This window comes from Tupaia chinensis, unplaced genomic scaffold (assembly GCF_000334495.1).
Source record: "Tupaia chinensis unplaced genomic scaffold, TupChi_1.0 Scaffold000360_1, whole genome shotgun sequence".
NCBI lineage: Eukaryota > Metazoa > Chordata > Mammalia > Scandentia > Tupaiidae > Tupaia > Tupaia belangeri.
The window spans coordinates 1,215,795-1,236,037 of NW_006159856.1; the positions used below are offsets into that span (position 1 = coordinate 1,215,795).

At 46.6% G+C, this 20,243-nt stretch overlaps 1 protein-coding gene across 2 annotated transcripts in view; it reads right to left on the reverse strand.

Annotated features, from left to right (window-relative positions):
• The window catches only part of NELFA (negative elongation factor complex member A), a 31,196-nt gene that overhangs the window by 4,452 nt on the left and 6,501 nt on the right, over nucleotides 1-20,243 (reverse strand). Inside the window, exons 2-8 of one of the 2 annotated variants that reach the window (XM_027773584.1) lie at nucleotides 8,324-8,495; nucleotides 6,665-6,826; nucleotides 4,110-4,199; nucleotides 2,283-2,413; nucleotides 2,113-2,182; nucleotides 1,703-1,794; nucleotides 583-694 (exon numbers count right to left, since the gene is read on the reverse strand). In XM_027773584.1, the coding sequence (XP_027629385.1) occupies nucleotides 583-694; nucleotides 1,703-1,794; nucleotides 2,113-2,182; nucleotides 2,283-2,413; nucleotides 4,110-4,199; nucleotides 6,665-6,826; nucleotides 8,324-8,495 (829 nt within the window). The remainder of the gene's footprint in view (nucleotides 1-582; nucleotides 695-1,702; nucleotides 1,795-2,112; nucleotides 2,183-2,282; nucleotides 2,414-4,109; nucleotides 4,200-6,664; nucleotides 6,827-8,323; nucleotides 8,496-20,243) is intronic. The other variant, XM_006152907.3, reaches the window with a different exon arrangement.

Consider the following 20,243-nt stretch of genomic DNA (forward strand, 5'->3'; position numbering starts at 1 on the left):
TTTCTGTCTCTATGTCTCTGTCTGTCTGGCGAGCGCACGTGCCCTACAGTGAAAATCTCTCCAAAAAAAAAAATTTTTTTTTAAAGAGATTTTTGCTATAAGATGCATGTGCCCACTGAAGAGACAGAAAAAGAAAGCAAGAAATCACCCCCTGGGAGATGGCCATGCCACAGTCCCATTTCTTCCAGTCTTCTCTTGGGATTTTGGGCATGTACACATGTGCCCAGGGTGAGTTAAGCATCGGGTCTGGGTCTCAAACCGCGGTCGACTACATGGAAGTCCAGCGACATAACTTATGCCATCTGCTGGTCCCATCAAAGCTTTTGAAACCTGTGCTGGCCAGGAGGGACCCTCACCCCCAGCACCAGTGGAAGCTGAAACGACAGAGACAGATGTTCTGATAATTGAAGAAATAGGCCTGCAGACCCCAGCAGTGCCATGTGGGCAGGACCAACTCCTGGGAGATCACCTTCTACTTGCTCCAGCCCTTGCCACTGGGTGTCAGGTGCTGGGAAGACTGAGCCCAGCACTCTGCCCACTCTAGGCAAGCTGAGACCTTAAGAAGCCCTGCTAGCCACTCACCTGGTGGGGTCTCGGAACTGGGGATGTAGGAGGAAGCTGGAACCACACTAGGTGTGGAAGGCAGGTAACTTGTGGAGGGCAGTGCAGGCTCATTGTTCAGAGACCCAAGTTTCTAGAAGACAAAAGTTCACAAGGTCCCTCTGGAAGTGGCCCAGGATTTTACTGCATGCTCCCCCCACCTGACACCAGCACTGGATATACTGGCTCCTCAGAAGCCCCAGAGCTCCATCCCCACAGGCTGTCACTCCAGTACTGGAGGACAGCGGGTGCTGCTTTCCCTGGGGTCAAAGGAGGTGGCTTCTCATGGCCACAAGCTCCCTTCCCTGGGCTCAGCAACATCAGACCCCAACCCAGGTCCTGGCTCCCCACCATCCCAAGCAGAGGGGGCTGAGCTGCTGCTATTTAAAGAGACGGGGGTAGTTAGGGATCGCATAGACCAAACATCTTCAAGGAAAGTTCGGCTATGCTTTTTCTTACCAAAAAAAAGCATACTGTAACAGAAAGGCATACTCACTCTAAGAAAATGAGAAAACAGTTATGCAGTAGGCAGAAAGAAACTCATTGTCCCCACACGACTACAAGTAACCAGGCCTTCTCCAGGCCCCAGCTGTGGATGGTTTATCACATCCTTGTGTATGCCAAGACGTTTCCCTAGAGAGAATCTGGAACTAGGGCTGCTCCTAGCTGTTAACCCACCCCACCCATAGGTCTCCAGGACACTGAGGTCTCCAGTGCTACACGTACCACCCCCAACAAGCTGAAACTCATCTGCTTACAACCACCCACAAGACAAGCAGTACCACCCTGCTTGACAGGAAATAGGTGCGAGGGAAAGGAACTCTCTGGGCAGCCTTCTACCAGTGAGTGTGTGTGGCAGACGTTCATCCAAACCTGATCTGATGCCCAAGTTGGGGCCCCTCGGCCCGTGCTGCCTCTCATTTACATACACATACATACATAGTTGCACACATACATATGCATGCACATATTCTCCCAGAGCACACACTTTAGTGGCTAATAATTGGATCAAAAGGGAGCACATACGTAGACTGCATTGGGTGCTGGAGGCAGGCGCTTGTGGTTGTGGGAGTCACCATGGCCGTGCTGCACTAAGCCCTACCTGTGTGGACACCAGGCCTGCTGCATAGTCCGGGGTGGCATTCTCAACAACGGTCTCCTCCTTGGCTGGCTTTTCCACCACTTCTGCATCTACTGACAAAACAAAAGAACTTAGTGGCCCAGCTGGTTCAAATGTTTCAGAAGGGTTGTCCTAACAGGCTCAACTCCAAAGAAGGCCTTCCAGCAAAGAAAAATGATTCCTTGGGCAAGGAGTTGCTATCGAGGAAGAAGTACTACAAGAAGGCGCTGCCCTTCTTCTACTGCCAGCAGCCCGCAAAAGTACCCAGCCGTACCCTGACTCAGCCCCTCAACACAAGTAAGTGGGCCTCAGCACAGAGGCCCAGTGAAGTGTAGCAGGTCCAAATAGCTGCCTCCCCTGCCAGACCCTGACAGGAAGCCCTGGCTACGCACCTAAAGTCTTTCTTCTTCTCTTTGCCTCTCGGCCAGCACCGACCATATCCAGCTCAGAAATATCGAGCAGCTGCCAAAACAAACAGAACTCCACACTTAATGACGATGTGAGCGAGAAGCGAGGCTGATCAAGTTGGGGACATCAGAGAAGATGGGAGTGTTGGGCCCACCTTCACGCCCCTTTCTTTCCGCAGTGGTGTCCTTGAAGGCGGGATTGGGGTCCGGTTTCCAGCAGGGCTGAAGACGCTGGGCGTAGTGGGGCTTCTGAAGGGGGCCTGCTTCGGGATGCCTTTAAGCGGGGCTGCAGAGAGGATGGTGCCTGTCATAGGGAGTCCCAACATCCTTGACTACTAGAGAGTCTGGAGGGGAGGTGGGGCTTGTTTCCTGCCACTCTGTATGTTCTGCCCTTTTCCATAATGAACAGAGGCCGTTCCTGCCAGCCTCTCAGCTGGGAAGGAACACTCAGTTCAGCCTCTGCCAGCCCTGCAAGTCCAGCACTGCTCTCATGGACTCACTGCATCTCTGAGGGCCAAGGGACGAGGAGATGACACATGGCCAGGATATCTGAGATGAGCTCTCCAGACCTTGGGGAGTCAGGGTTGGCCCTTCCCCTGCAGCCAACCAAGGGTTAGGAGTCAGAGCACTCAGAAGAATGACATCATCACAGTCAAGTCATGACATTTCTGCCAAAAACACTGAGCAAAAACAAAAACATCACATCTCCAACCACCTTATCTTAAAATACTAAGTCTTCTTAGCACGACGGAGCTATAAAGCTACAACATAGACACATCACAAGCTAGATGCCCATTCTCCACGAGAACCTCCTTTCTCTACCTAAGCCTTGTCCTCAGTCTAGGGACAAGGCTCAGATCCAAGGTCTACCACTGTGCACTAGGATCTGCCTGCACTGCCCACACCAGGATGCCGCCAGGGCACACCTAGGGCACACACAGTGGCCAGGTCCACTGAACCATGCTGTCAGAACACCGGGTCAAGGAAGGACACGGTGACCAACAGCTGTTCTTCCTCCCCAACCTGGTGGAGCAGAGCAAGGTAGAGCCCTGGCTGTGGTGGGTGGGGATAGGATAGGATGAGGCCACCATACACAGTGACAGTAACTGCCAACACACAAAAAATCTTTGGCCAAGTTTTACATGAAAGATGTAGGGAGGGGACATGCTGTGACAAAATCCCAAACGAGCCCAATGAGATAAGCCCTGAACACCATACGGAGGAGAGGATTCTGCAAGGTGCCCTTCCTGCCTCCATCATGTATGTATCCACTGTTCCCCTTCAGGTGTCTATCCAGTGTCTTCTGGAGGTGGGCTGTGCTCTGGCTGTGGTTCCCAGGGTCAACCTTGTCTTGTCATCAATGTCCATTCTGTTAAGTTTGTGCCCAACCCTGAGAGAGTGACACACACACATCAAGGACAACAAAGGTGCAGGCCTAAGAATATGTGAAGTCTGCTGGCAACACACAGCACCTCCCTCCCTGCTCAGTCTCACGAAGCAGGAGAACTGCACTGCCCCCTCCACATATTGCCCTGGCCCTCCTTCATCACCTGGGAAGAAAATCAGCACCCGAGAGCATGCCCAGCCACACCTGCAGAAGGCCACTATGGACAACAGAGGGACAAAAGCACATATTTTTCCTTGAATTCTAGTCTTCCTTGTCATAGTACATAGGCACATACCTCCAGGCCTCTAAGCAGAAAAGCCCATAAAAACCAATCCTAGGTTCTTTCTGCTCACCTCATACATGCTCACCAAGAGACCCAGCAGGGACCTTCAGGGCCTCTCACCTAATCAGTTGTAACATTTAAATTATTTTCCCAATAAGGGAAAATGGTGTCTTTCAGGTAAAACCCTCATATCTGACCAGTAATAAGTAGTTGTGACCCGAAGCAAGCCCTGACATATAACAGAGATGTCTCCCAGCTCTGTGGGTTTTATCTCGAGTGTGAACCACTGGGAGCACAGCAAGCACGGCCTACTTGTGGTGTCCATCTTCCGAAGCAGCCCCCGGCCCTTGGCGTGGAAAGGCACCCCTGCGCTCCTCTTTAGTTGCTGGGCGGTCTCTGTGGCTGCAAGATAAGATTGTGTGTCAGCGCTCATCAGAATGACTGTGCCTTTCACCCACGTAAACCAACCCTAAACTCACCCACATATATGAGTTACAAGTGTTCACACAAAAAGGCTAATTTTTTCCCAACAAGCAGCATCCTCTGAGAAGCCTAACATAAGTTCAAGTGTCGTAACTAGCCTTTTCGGTGTAAAAAACCCTTTCATATCAGTGTGCCCCACAAGTTGCACGGCTGCATTTCCCAAGTGACACAGCAGGAGCAGAGGCCAAGCAGCCAGAATCCAACCGTGACAGCAAGAGGAGGCAGAAGAGGATGAGCAAAGGGCTTCTGCCTCCCACTGGCCACATGGAGACCCTCAGGACAGCCCAGGCTCCCATGCTGGGGACATAAGCTTGTCCCCATGGCCCTGTTCAAACATCATTCCCCCTTCTGAGAGTCAGAAGGTACAGTCTAGGGTTTTTCCCCTCAGAGATGCATAAACATAAGGAAGACATGAAAGAGAGGTTTTTTGGTTTGTTTTTATGGATTTTTGCTATAGGGCGTGCACTTGCTGGAGAGACAGAGACAGAAAGACAGAAAGTGAGAAATCATCCCCCAGGGAGTATGGCCACACCACAATCCCTTCTCCTCCATTCTCCTCTCAGGATCTTGGGCACACATGTACACACTCCTGGCCTGAGTTTTTTAAGCTGCTGAGTCTGGGACTCGAACTGCCATTGACCATGTGAGAATCCAGCAACACAACCATTACACCATTTGCTGGTCCCAAGAGATTTTCCTGAATTGGCTTGGTAAGGCTGGAGGGTAAGGGGATTCCCACTGTGGGGTGTAGAGTCTGAAAGACCAAGTAGAGATCTATAGAGGCTGCCCAGAGGCCATGCTGAACCACTAGCCCAGCACTGGCCCCAGGACACTGTCCATTCCAATCAGTCATAGGTGGACATTGGGGATGTTTTATGCAGATTCTCTGAAGACAGTATTTGTGCATAAGTTCTATAAGCATTCAAAATACTGGTCCTCAGAAAGGTCATGACACATTTTTGCATAGAAAAATATATCATGACCTTTCTGATGACCCAATGGAACAACTTATTAATATCTGCATTTTAGGGGCCAGCAGATGGTGTAGTGGTGATGTTGCTGGACTCCCACCTGGTTGATTGTGGTTCAAGTCCTGGACCCAGTGGCTTGAAACTCATGCAGGCTGGTTGTGCATGTGTGCCCAAGATCCTGGGAGGAGAATGAGGGAGAACGGATTGTGGTGTGGTCATCTTCCCTGGGAGATGATTTTATACTTTCCTTTTCACTGTCTCTGTCTCTTTCTCTTTCTAACAAGCACAAGTGCCCCAAGGCAAAAACCTCTACAAAAAAAAAAACCAACCAACCAACCAAACAAACAAAAAACTCCAGCATTTTGTTATTTGATTAAAGGAATCAGTTCCTTTGTCCCTTTCTCAGCAAACATTTCCCACACACATTTTATTAATTTTGTTTTAGAGAGACTTTTGCTATAGGGCACATGTGCTCGCCAGAGAGACAGATATCACCTCGGGGTGAGGTTGGAGGGATGGCCACGCCACAATCCCTGCTCCTCCATTCTCCTCTTGGGATCTTGGGCATGCTTGTACACACGCCCAGTGTGAATTCAAGTCTACGGGTCTAGGACTCAAACTGCGGTTGGCCATGTGGAAGTCCAGCAATATAACCATTATGCCATCTGCTGGTCCCACACACACGCTTTATAATATACTATTTGGAAAAACATTAATAAAGGTAACCTGAGACAACTGGCAACTCAAGAACAAGATAAAAACATGAAAGTAAAGACAGTGCTTCTCTTAGGGCAGCCAAGATCCAGTCTCTCACTACTTACTGCCTGCCGCTTATTGGGGAGGTGTTGGCCACGTGACTCAGTTGACACAGATTTCATTTTTATAACAAAGATTACAAATATCTTAACCTGAAAACTGAGTTCCAAAAGTGTGTTTTTAGAACACACAGCATAGTATAGCATAGTAAATCATTTTTAATTATTTATATTTTTAGGTGTTTGTCATAGAAGGTGTGCACATGTGGGAGAGAGGGGAACTAAGAAATCATCCCCTAGCGGGAATAGCCGTGCTTCAGTCCCTTCTCAATTCTTCTCTGGTGATTTTGGGTACTCATGTACACACACGCAGTGTGTTTTTCAGGTCACTGAGTCTAGGACTTGAACTGAGGAATTGGCCATGTGTGATCCATCGCCTCAACTACCACACTACCTGTGGGACCAACAATATAAATTTTTAAACAAAAGTTTATGCAGATCTCTGATTATGTTCTTGAGAAGACAGCCTAGGACTCTTAAAATCTAAAAGAAATCTACAAGTAAAAACTCCAGAAAGACAAAAAGACAATTTGCTTACATCAGCCTTCCCAAACTGGCAATGGGCCCATGAGGCCAGGTGCGTGCTAGGGACACTCACACTTCTGCAGGAGCTCCGCCCTCAGTGTGGCACTCTTGGGTTTCCGCTTTAACTGAAAATGCTTCACCGGGGGAGTGAGGGGTCCAGCAAGGGTCGTCAGGGCGTTTTTGTTCAAGTACTGGCATTCCAGCGGCAGCATGGCAGACGCTTCACACTCGCTCACTGCATGGCAAGAAGCACACAGCAATCAGGGGCACTTTTCCAGTACTGGGGTGTAAAGGCAGCTGAGGCTGTAATGCTCACAGTTGATGTGAATAGCAAAGCAAAATGCAAGGTCATTAGTATTCGTAGTAGAGATAGCGCCTGCTTTGTTTCAAGTCTCCTGTGGTCCACAAGACTGACCTCCCCACAGTTCCCACTCTGCCATCCCCAGGGGCCAAGGCCAGTTGACAGAGATGGGCACCCGCCCCAGGGGTCATCAGAATCCCTGAGTGAGAAAGGGGTGCTTTAAAAGACAAATGCCTGGAGACAGGATGGGAACATCTTGGTTGGTCCATTAGTTTTAAGTTGGGGGTATGGCTGGTGTTAAGAACCACAGGTCTGCGTGAACATAAGCATTTCTAGAGAGGCTTAATGCTCTCCTAAAACATCATCAAGTTTTAGTGAAATGTCACAAGCAATAGGAAGAATAAGTTGGCCATCACAACCTTCTCTCTTCTAGTCCCCATGGGCCCCAGATGGTTGGTTCGCCGGGACCCTGCCCACACCTGTTTCCTGAGCCTGTACACTCATGCAAGGGTCAGAGCTCAGGAAAAATCCCGGGGGGCAGAGGAGGAGGTTCCTACTCCCTAAATTAGACCTGCAAATACTTTCTAAATGGTTTTCAGTTCACATTCTAAACTGAACTGTTGGTATTTTCAATGTGTTTCTGAGCACTACTCTGAGATAAGGAATGTTCTAGGCTCTGAATGGGCAGATTAGGAAGAGATAACAAGCAAACATGAAAACAGTAATTCTATAATACAATTTCAGATAAAGCAAGTACAGTGAGGGTAGGGCCTGCAAGCTGTTACAAGCTTGTTTTTCAAAGAATGACAAAAAGCAGTATTTGGAGGGATATGGGTATAAAGTTATTACTTCAGAAACCACAACTCAGGGTCAACAGATGGTGTAGCAGTTATGTCGCTGGACTTCCACATGGCCAACTGCGGTTTGAGTCCTGGACTGGTGGCTTGAAAACCACACGGGGCACATGTGCATGCATGCATGCCCAAAATACCAGGAGCATGGAGAAGGGACTATGATGTGGCCATCCCCCAGGGGGTGACTTCTCACTTTCCTTTTCACTCTCTCCAGCAAATCAAATGCACATGCCCTATGGTAAAAAGTTTTTAAAAACAAACAAAAAAAGAAACCATAATACGCAACATAGTAAAAAGCTTAATTAATTCTAAATATCAAATACATTTTAGAAAAAAAAATTTAAAGGAAGATCTATTTTCCTTTTTTAAAAAGAATTATTTATTTAATTTTATTCATTCATTCATTCATTTATTTAACCAGACAAAGACAGACACACAGAAAGAAGGAAAGTGAGAAAGCAAGCCACCAGGTCTGGGACCCGAACAGCGGTTGGTCATGTGTCCAGTGCCTTAACCACCATGCTACCTGCTGGAAGATCTATTTTCTTTCAACATAAATTAAAACCATTTGACATACCTTTTTCTCTAAGTTCTCCTAAAATATCTTGAACATTGGGATTTTGCTCCTCAAGGTCAAGGTTAAGTGATCCTGTGTCAGGAAAGGACTTGAGAATGTCAGCAACCATGAGAACCCAAGGGTCAGAGTCCAGGGTGGCGAGCTGGATGATCTCCATCAGCGCACTCTTCATCTGTAAGAGGAAAGCTGTGTTGTAGTTCCACCGGCCACCCACTGCCCACTTTGAACCACTGGTGCTTCAGGATGGGCATAGGGCAGTAGCCAACATCCATGGCAATCACCCCCTGATGCTCACACTCTCTCCCCTTCCTCTATATCCCCCACCCCAAGGCTATCCCATCTCTGAGCTTCCAGAGCCTCTATCAGTAGCAATGCCCATGGTGACATCTAGTGCCTTCCATGATCTCCCAGACACCTCCTGGGAGCACCCATTCCTCCATGCCTGCCTCCCATCTGGCATGCGCATGTAACAAATCATGAGGGCCAACAATCAGAGGCTGGCAATACCCCCTTTAGATGCTAGGGGCATCTCAGGTGTGAAGAGCTAAGCCCAAGAACAGTAAAAGGGACCTGGCAGGCAGGAAGGTGGCCCCAACATATTCAGCAAAGCAAAGGGACCCATGAGTGAGCCTCACTCAGGGGAAGGAGTGCATGCCTGGGAAGGCAGAAAGGACCTGGAAGCCAGGGCAGCCTCTGTGATAGCTCAGTTGAGTAGCTGTCTATGACGTGCCTGCTGCCTGGTCAGAGATAGCTGTCTTGAGGGCTGGGCAGAGCTGTGAGTCAGCAGGAGCTGCAATTCAAGGCTCCTGGAGGGCCCCGCAGGACCTGGAGCCAGGATCCACACTTCCCACAGTTGTGTGAGTGGGTTCACATTTTTCTCTTTGGACAAAGAAAGAGAAGCACTACCGGGAAGCCACTGCACCAGAGTAAGGGCAACATGGGGCAGAAGGAGCTGGTGTCACAGCTGCTATGCCCAGGAAGCTCCATCCTTCTCTAAGCCACTCTCTGCCCTACCCCAAGAAGGCAGGCCCATCTGGGCAGCTTCAGCCACATAAATCCCTTCCACACAGAAATGTCAAGGGCCGTACATGGTGTGTCACATTCCTCTTGCCTCCACCATGGGATCAGCAATGTCTCCTCTGACGGGGCTGCTCAGAATAAAGAGTCATGGGCAAAGCCACAGCCCTACGAGGGCCTATCACCATGGGGTGGACAGCAGAGTCCAGCTCTGCACAGACACCCAGGCAGGAACCCAAGCACGAGAACTCCTGATGTTCCCTATCCCACTTCAGCTTCCAAACTCTTCTCGTAAGAGGGCTAAGCAATTCACTGCCACCACTGACATGCCATCTTGGGGCACCTTTGCAGTGGGGAACCTGGGATCCCATTCTCTGTTCCTTGCTTCTGCCACTGTCCCCACCCCAAAGCCTTATGTTGATGCTTGTCTTACTTAGTTCAGGCTATAACAAAACACCACAACCTGAGTGGCTTATAAACAACATAATATTTCCAGTCTGGAGACTGGAAAGTCCGAGAGCAAGGTACTGGCAGATTAGGTGTCTGGTGAGGGCCCATATCTTGGTTCACAGCAGGACTTCCATGTGGCAGAAGGGGTAATGAAGCTCCTTTGGGTCTGTTTTATAGGGACACTAATCTCATTTATGACGGCTCTGTCAGCATGACCTGATTATCTCCCCAAAGGCCCCATTTCCTAGTATCATCACCATAATGGCTACGAGTTCAACACAAGAATTTTGGAGGGATACAAACATTTAGACAATAGCAAAGCTCTAGTTCCCAACTGGTGGTATTTGGAAATGGCACCTTTGGGAAGCAGTTAGATCAGAACAATCAAGCCCTGGTTTGATGGAATCACCTCCCTCTGTCCCACTCTGCGAGAGCACAGTGAAAATGCAGCCAAAAGGTAGCCTTCTGCAAGCTAAGAGAGGCCTCACCAGAACCTTGAAGGGCTGGCATCTTGACCTCAAACTTCCAGAACAAAGAGAAATAAATGCCTATTGTTTAAGCCATCTAATTTGTAGTACTGCTAGAGTAGCCTACACTAACTGGTATCTCTTAACAAAACCTTCAACCAGAACCCTGCCTTTAGGCCCCAGCCAGGTGGTCCAGACCACAGTATATTAGACTGCAGTGCCAGAAGTCACATGGCTAAACTATGGGTCGGATCCCTGGATCGGCCTAGGAACACACCAGGCATGCAAGTTGGTTACCAGAAACCTAATGAGCTGGAGAACTGGGGTGAGGGGGTTGCAACACCATGAGACCCTACTGATGGTGCCTTCTCTCTCCCCTTTTCTAGTGAGTGCACATGTGTGTGTGTGGGGGTGCTCACTTTATTAGTGCTATCATTAAAGAAAACAACTCTGTGGGCCAGCAGGTGGCATGGTGGCTAAGGTGCTAGACTCCCATATGGCCAACAACAGTTCAAGTCTTGGAACCGGGTGGCTCGAAAGTCACACCAGGCACATACACATATATGCCCAAAATCCCAAGAGAAGAATGGAGAAGGGAATGCAGTATTGCCGCCCCCCTTCAGGGTGATTTCTCACTTTCCCCCTCTCTCTGGTGAGCACACACACTCTATGGCAAAAACCTAGGAGAAAAAACAAAAACTCCAAAACCCTGCCTCCAACCATGTTCTCATGTTTACTACGTCTCTGCACAATTAGTGAATAAACATTTACAGATCTCCTATAACTACGAGTACCATCTCATAAAAGGCTCAAGGACTAGTGGGGACAGAAAGACTCATAAGAGGCTTCTGATTCTTGCCAAAGGGGTAACCTGGCATAGGCTGCCAGAACATTATACACACACAATCGCACCATAAGTACACAAGGAGAACTGGCTTGTACATAATGCCTGGCTGGGATCCCAGGGCTCAGAACAAAGAGAAAAATAAAACTGACTCTCAATCCTCCAGCACGTGTTAGGACAGACTTCTGATCCTTAGCGACCTACCTATGAGCAGAACCACAAAGTGAAGAAAAACAAGAGGCATATACCTAGGCCCAGCCTCGGTGGTACAGAGTGTGGGTGCTGTTGCATGGTGGCTGAGACTGCATGGGAGGCCCAGGTTCAATTCCTGGGCCAATCTAAATGGGCCAGACACAGTGGCACATGCTTGTGGTCCTAGCTAACTAGGAGGAAGCTTGAGGCTAGGATTGTGACATGGCAAGATACTGTCAAAAATACTCACCCTTGGGGCCAGCAGGTGGCATCATTAAGGTGCTGGACTCCCACATGGCCGACTGTAGTTCAAGTCCTATACTCTTCGGTCAGGAATGCATTGTGTGCATGCCCCAAATTCCAGGAGAATGGAGGAGATAGTATGGCCATCCCTGTGTGTGTGTGGTGGGGGGGTGTGTGGGGAATTTCTCATTCTCTCTCTCTCTCTCCAGGGAGTACATGTGTCCTATGGCAAAAACGTTAATAAACAAACACACACACAAAAACCACCTTTTAAGAAAACAAAAACAATTATTTTATTTCACTTTATTTATTTATTTTAATTTGACCAAGGAGGAACCAAGTGAGAGCAAGAAAACAAGCTGCCAGGTCTGGGACTTGAACCGCAGTCTACCATGTGGGAGTCAGCGCCCTTAATCACCACGCCACCTGACAGCCCCACAAAAAACTTTTATTACAAAAAAGAGGGAGCGGGATAACCTTATAGTATTGTCAACTGGACTGGCGAGAAATGTACACATGTTGGAATTTTCACCTTGCAAGCTAAGTAAGGTGATTGAATGTATAAAAGAAACTGAAATAATAATTAAAAAAGAGAAAAAAGAAGGAGCATGCCTAGTGGCATTTTTTTTTGGAGAGGTTTTTCCGCTATAGGGTGCGTGCGCTCGCCAGGCAGAGAGAGACAGAGAGACAGAAAGCGAGAAATCACCCCCCAGGGGGGATGGTCACGCCACAATCCCTTCTCCTCCATTCTCCTCTCGGGATCTTGGGCGGGCATGCACGCACACGCGCCCGGCGTGAGTTTTAAGCCACCGGGTCCAGGACGTGAACCGCGGTCGGCTACATGGGAGTCCAGCGACATAGTCATTACACTAACTGCTGGTTCCTCCTAGTGGCATTTTTAAAACAAGAATTATTTTTTTTAACTTTACTTATTTACTTACTTACTTATTTTTAATTTGACCAGAGAAATACAGAGTGAGAGCAAGAGAGAGAAAGTGAGAAAGCAAACTACCAGGTCCAGGACTCGAACCATAGTCGTCCATGTGGAGTCCAATGCCTTTAACCACCATGCTACCTGCCAGCCCCAGCAAGTGACTTCTTAAACCAAACTTCAAAAGCACAACCCATGAGCCAAAAAATGTGTTACTATGTATTAAAATTAAAGGTTTCTGTTCACTGAGGGACAAATGAAAGAGTGAACAGGTGGATGACATGATAGCAGAAGAAATCTATAATGTTCAAAACTAGCAAGTATTTAATACCCAAAATATACAAAAAGCCCCTGCAAATCAATAAGAGGTTAGCAATCTCATTAGAAAAATGAGCAGATGCTATTAACAGGCAATTTATGAAGAGTAAATCTATAAAGGTAATGAGCAAAGGAAGAGAAAATTCAAAGTGAACACAACATGGTGACACTTTTCAACCATTTGATCTGCAGTAACAGAAAACTAGGCAATGCCATGTACCAGGGGAGGAGGGGAGGGGGGGCTGTACAAAGGCCCTGCCTATGGAAGTGTGGATACCACAATGTCACCACTTCAGCGAAGTATGCAAACACATGTTCCATGACCTAAAAATTCTAAATAAACCTTCGACAGTAATCATTGCAGGAAAAGGGGGAGACATAAGAAGCTACAAAGCTGTAGCAGGCAGAGCTGGAGGCAGCTGCCAGCACACTGGCGAGCTCAGATGTGATTAAGGTCAGAAGTCAGCACACTTGCTTTGTACAAGGCCAGCAGGTGGACAGTTTACAGACTACATAAAAGTATTATTTTTCTAGGGTCAGCAGGTGGTGTGGTGGTGAAGGTGCTGGACTCCTACATGGCCAACCATGGTTCGAGCCCCAGATCAGGCAGCTTGAAAATCATGATGGGCACATGTGCCTGTGTGCCCCAAATCCTGAGATGAGAATGGAAGAGAAAGGGTTACGCCATGGCCATTCCCCCAGAGGGCAATTTCTCACTTTCTCTGTCTCTGTCTGGCAAGTGCATGTGTCCTTATGGCAAAACGTAAATAAATAAATAAATTCTTATCTTGCAGGTCTTACAAAAACAGGTCACAGCCCTCAGTTTGTCAGCCCCTAGGTTTGCTGGAAAGCAACATGACTAAATACTAATAGCATTAGGAAACAATTGAGGGGCCGGCAGGTGGCATGGTAGTGAAGGTCTCTGGACTCCCATATGGCCGACTACAGTTACAGTCCCAGACCTGGCCGCTTGCTTTCTCACTTTCCCTCTTTCTCTCACTTTGTCCCACTGTGGTCAAAATTAAAAATAAAATAAATAAAATGAAATTTAAAAATACCTCTTAAAAAATTGAATGGTATTTGATAGACAATAAAACTTATGCTAATTAAGAGATGTGTCCTAGAGGCCAGCAGGTAGCGTAGTGATTAAGGCACTGGACTCCCACATGGTCATCCGTGGTTCAAGTCCTGGACCAGGGACTTGCCTAGTGCATGCGCGGGTGTATTTGCATGCCTAAAATCTCAAGAGGGGAATGGAGAACAGATGTGGTGTGGCCACCCCCCCATCCCCCCAGGGGTGATTTCTTCTTTTCTCTCTCTGTCTCTCTGGCGAGCATATATACCCTATAACAAAAATCTCTTTTAAAAAACAGTGTAATACACACACACACACACACACACACAGGTCCTGGCCTAGCCCTGATGGTGCAGGCAGTAGCAGAATGATCTGCAGTGCTGGAAGTCACATGACCAACAGCAGATTTGGATCCTCAGTCAACCTGAAACACTCCAGTACATGCTCATCCAAAAATCCTAATTATCTGAAGGGATGAGGGAAAGGGAATGCAGTGTGGCAAGGATGCACTCCTCGCCTTGTGCACACACATGCTCTTAGTGCTTTCTCGTGTGAAAAAAAAAAATGTTAAAAACCGTTTTTAAATGACAAGACGGGGCCAGGCAGTGTCATGGTGGCTAAGGAGCTGGATCCCTCATGGTCGACTGTGCAATTTGAGCCCCCGGACCCAGAGACTTGAAAAATGCACCAGGGCAACCAGCAGCTGGCATAATGGCTATGTCACTGAACTCCCATGTAGCCTACCACGGTTCGATTCCCGGGCCCGTTGGCTTAAACTCACACCCCGGGCCCATGTGCGTGTGTGCCCAAGATCCCGAGAGGAGAATGGAGAAGGGATTGTGGCGTGGACATCCCCCCTGGGGGGTGATTTCTCGCTGTCTCTCTGACAAGCCACGCACCCTATAACAAAGCCCTCTCAAAAAAAAAAAAAAAAAAAAAAAAGAAAGAAAGAAAAGAGAAGAGAAGAGAAACACACCAAGCACTTGTGCAAGCAAATGCATGCCCCAAATCCGGAAAGAAACATGAAGGAGAAGGGAACGTGATGTGGCCTTTTCTCACTTTCCCTCCCTCTCACTCTCTGACAAGTACACGTGTACCCTACAGCAAAATAAAATAAATAAATTACATATATACATACCCAAAAGATCTGAATAAAAGCTTTGTCAAATTAAGATTTTTTTTTTAAGAGGTTTTTGCCATAGGGCGTGTGCACTCGCCAGACAGAGAGACAGACAGACAGAAAGCAAGAAGTCACCCTCCAGGGGGGATGGCCACGCCGCAATCCCTTCTCCTCCATTCTCCTCTCAGGATCTTGGGCATGCACACACACATGCCCGGCCTGAGTTTTAAGCCACCGGGTCCAGGACTCGAACCACAGTCGACTACATGGGAGTCCAGCTACATGACCATTACGCTAACTGCTGGTCCCTAAATTAAGATTTAGGATGGCAAACAGGAGATAAAAAGATGTTCAACGTTACTAATCACCTTGGAAATGCAAATGGGAACCCCTTTGCAATTAAAGAGACTGTACCAAATTTGGGCTAGAATAGGGAACAACTGGAACACTCACCAGGGCTGAAATCACTTGGGAAAACTGTCTGCGGTTTCTCACAAATGAAATGACCTAGCCTCCCCCTACCCTAGACAAACAATAGCTCAGGGGCATAGCCATACAGAGGGCACTTCTCAGCAACAACACTTTGTGAACTAGTAACACACACATGAATGAATCTCAAATTAATGATGCCAAGTGAAAGAAATCAGACAAAAGCATTTTTCACAGTTCTATTATATACTGAACTACTATAAAAAATACAAACTAATAAACCAGGTATTCTTGAAAAGTTCTTGGAAAATGATTACTATGAAGAAAACTGGGCTGGCCCTGCAGCCTAAGAGTTAAGGGAGGGAGACCTCACACAGCTGAAAGCGGTTCAAAACACGCTGGGCATGTGTGAATGCTACCAAATCCCAACACATGAAGAAATGAAGGAGAAGAGATTGCGACATGACCACACCCCCACTGGGGTGCTTTCTCCCTCTCTGTCTCTCTGAAAAACCGCATGTGCCCAGAGAAGAAAAGAAGGAAGAAAGGACAGGCCAGACATTCAGTCAAATATTCTTGGTATATCCTTGAGGATGTTACTGAATGAGATTAACATTTTAAGGTGGGTGGGTCTCATCCAGACAATTATAAATTATAGTCCAGAATAGAAAAAGCTCAGTAAGAGGGAATTTCCTCCTGCCTGTCTGCTTAAACTGGGACACTTTTCTTTTCTGGCTTGAATATTCAAATACCATCTTTCGCAGGATCTCAAGTCTAACAGCTTACATTGTTGGCTCTTCTGATGCATGCATGCATGTGTATGTGTGTGCATATTCTCTTGCTTCTGCTTCTGGTAAACCATAAGACTACACATTCAAGCCCAGTCATCTAGTCTCCTAGTCTCTGTGTAGAAATGTTAATTTTCGGAATATCCCTAAGGTACCAAACCCTGAAATAATTGAAAGAAATAAAAGAAAACTAAGATAAGCTAGCCTAGTCACACAGCATGGCTGATAGCTGCTGCTTCTAGGCAATCTGAGGTCACATAGGAGGCCCAGGTTCGATTTCTAGCCCACCCTCAGAGGTAGGTTCAGTGTCATATGCCTATAGTCCCAGCTATGCAGAAGACCACAAACTGTCAAAAAAAAAAAAAGAAAGAAAGGGAGAGAAAATAAAATAACAATTAAGAAAAGGTAGATAAGAAGATTAGGGTGTTTTACAAAGTTTTTTAATAACCAGAAAAATAAATGTTTTTCAGAAAAGTGAATTATCCAGAATGGCCTAGCTCTCTTACAATCTAGTTAAATGATGTCTTTATTATAACTTTTAAAAAAATAAATGGATAGGGACCAGAAGATGGCATACTGGTTACGTCACTGGACTCCCACATGGCCGACCTCCATTCAAGTCCTGGACCTAACAGCTTGAACTCAGGCTGGGCGCCATGTGTACATGTCCAAAATCCCAAAAGGAGAATGAAGGAGACAGGATCGTGGAGTGGCCATCCCATCAGGGAGTGATTTCTCGCTTTCTGTCTGTCTCTCGCTGTGTCTCTGGTAAGCACCTTTACCCTACAGCAAAAAGCTCTCAAAACTTTTTTTAAATAAATGAATGAAGTCAAAGAAATAAAATACACACACACATATATGGGGGGAGGCGAGAAGGAGAAAGCTGGCATATCTGTACTAATGTTAGATAAAAACAGACTTTAAGGGCAAAGCAATAGCAAACACAGGGAAATATAACGATCAATGGTTTGGTTCATTAAGCAACTATAGCAACTGTAAATTCCTGTGTACTTAATAACACCCCCAAAACATACAACAAAAATTGGTAAGGAGAGAGCCAGTCAGTGAGTGACACAGTAGTTAAGGTGGATGGATGCTGCATGGCCAAATGCACAGTTCCAGTTCCAGACCCGAAAGCTTGAAAAACACACCAGACATGTGTCCCACATGTCCAAAGATCCCGAGAATGGAGGGGAAGGGACTGTGCTGTGGCCAACCTCCCAGGGGGTGATTTCTCACTTTCCCTCTCTGTCTGTCACTCCCTGGCAAAGGACACTCCCCATGGCAAAAATCTAAAAGTAAATATAAACGTTTTTAAATGACATGGGTCGGTGAAGAATTATACAAATTAGAAAATACAGACAACTCTTCAGTTTACCACCTACCTGCTAAGGATTGCAGACCATGGCCTAGGACAATTCTCCAGCACCGGAAATCCCCTTTTTCTCAGTCTTTTTATTTCTGCAGTCCCGCGCATTCGGTTAGTAGTCACTACAGTCAGTATTTACTACACAAAGCTTCCACTATGAGATGTGCACCCACAGCAGTATTCAGAATAAAGGCAATTATGCCAGATTTACATTATTATGTTGTGGTGTATCTTGTCACTTTCTAGCGCTTATAGAAATGATTTTTATATGGACAGAATTACATTATTCTAGCATGGCGAATCCTGAAATCTGTTGAAAAGTACATACACTAAGGCATCACAACACGTCACAAGACATCTTCCTTTAAGTTCCCCTCTATTGGCCAGTTTCCTCTATGACCTAGTCACAGGAACAGAACTCAGCAGTCATGTGAGAAGTGTTTGTATTGTGTGACTCTGGGCTGGGAGGTTGGGGCATAGTGTCAAATTGGCACAGTGGAAAAATGTGAGGCTCTGCAAGGCTAACCCACATGTGAAGGTTCCAGGTTCATGTCCTAAGACCTCCGGGAGTATGTTGGGCAAACCCAGATCCATGATCCTGGCTGGTGAAAGCTGGAGGTGGATCTTGGCATCAAGACCAATCAGGAGTGCTGGCCCCTCTCTAGCTGAAGAAATAAGCAATTTTTTAAAAATAAAGAAAATAAAATTATTGTGACTTAATAACAAAAATACTATGTATCACAACTTGTGAGATGTAATTAAAGCTGTAATTTGGAGAAATTTGCTTTGTTCTGTTTTTGCCAGAGGGCACATGTGCTCACTAAGGAGCCCAAATGGAGGAGAAAAGCAACAGAGCCCAGTCACGTAATTTCCCTTCCTCCATTTCTCTGTCCTATCAGGATTTTGCACACATGTGCTTGGCATGTTTTTCAAGCCACCAAGGACGGTACTCAAACTGTACTCATGTGGGATTTGGCTCGCTCTGCACTGCACTTAACTGCTGTGCTATGGGGCTGATTCGAAAATGCTGGTCTTGTATGTACACATTACGAAAGAAGACTGAAAAATAAGGTCAGTATCTGTCTTGGAGCTTAGAAAAAGAACAAAGTATGCATTAAGAAAGTAGAAAGAAAATTAGTGCAAATACTAGTAAAAAAGACATAAACAAATCCAAAAGCTGGTACTTTGAAAAATCTTATAAATTAGACTGGTGAGATGAATTAAGAAAAAAAAAATTAAAAAGGGAGTATAGGGAACCAGCAGTTAGCATAATGGCTATGTCGCTGGACTCCCACGTAGTCGACTGTGGATCAGGTCCTGGACCAGGTGGCTTAAAACTCACGCCGGGCATGTGTGCGTGCGTGCCCAAGATCCCGAGAGGAGAATGGAGGAGAAGGGATTGCAGCGTGACCATCCCTCCTGGGGGTAATTTCTTGCTTTCTGTCTCTATGCCTCTCTGTCTGTCTGGTGAGCACACACATCCTACAGCGAAAAACCTCTCAAAAAAAAAAAAAAGGGAGTATACATGTTACTGACCATTAAAAAAGAGAGGATATTAACTACTTCATGTTAATACATTTGTCAGTTTAGTAAAATGGCCAAATTTCCTTTTTTTTTGGAGAGGTTTTTGCTATAGGGCGTGTGTGCTCACCAGAGAGAGACAGAGAAACAGAGAGACAGAAAGCGAGAATTCACCCCTCGGGGGGATGGCCACACCACAATCCCTTCTCCTCCATTCTCCTCTTGGGATCTTGGGCAAGCACACACATGCGCCCAGCGTGAGTTTAAGCCACCGGGTCCTGGGACTCGAACTGCAGTCGACTACATGGAAGTCCAGCGACATAGCCATTACACTAACTGCTGGTCTCAAAATGGCCAAATTTCTAGAAATACATAACATCAAAATTTAAGACCATAAAAGCAAAAATCAATATTCATAATCTTCCCAGATCTGCTGGCTTGCTGGTCCAACAATTAATACACTGTAAAACAAAGCCGGATCCATATGGAGGGTCAGCGGGTACACAGCAGGTATGCAGGCCGAGGATCTCGACTGACTGGTAAACGGGATGGATCATGATGTGAGACACTACTGAAGGTGTTTGTCTCCACCCTCTCACTGTCATGGAAGAAGCATTTAAAAACAAACAAACAAAAAAACTTCCCACAAAGAAAATCCCAGGCTGAAAGGCCTCATTACCAAGTTATACCAAACATTTAAGAAATAATTCCATTGTTGGAGCTTTTAGATGGTATAATGGTTATGTCACTGGACTCCCACAAAGTTGACCATGGTTAAAGTCTGGACCCAGTGGCTTAAAACTCATAACAGTCGCCTGTGCGTGCCCAAAATCCCAAGAGAATGGAGGATAAAAGATTGTGGTGTGGCCACCCACCCATGAGGTGATTTCTCACTTTCTGTCTCTCCAGGGAGCAAACACACCCTACAGAAAAAGTATCTCTTAAAAACAACAACAACAAAACCCTCACACCAGGCAGGTATGCTTACATGCCCAAGATCCTGAGAGGAGAATGGAGGAGAAGAGATTTCAGTGTGGCCATCCTCCCTGGGAGTGATTTCTCACCTTCTGTCTCTCTGTCTCTCCAGGGAGCACACATGCCTTATTGCAAAAAAATCTCTCTTAAAAAAGAAAAAAAAAAAAAAAGATGGGGCTGG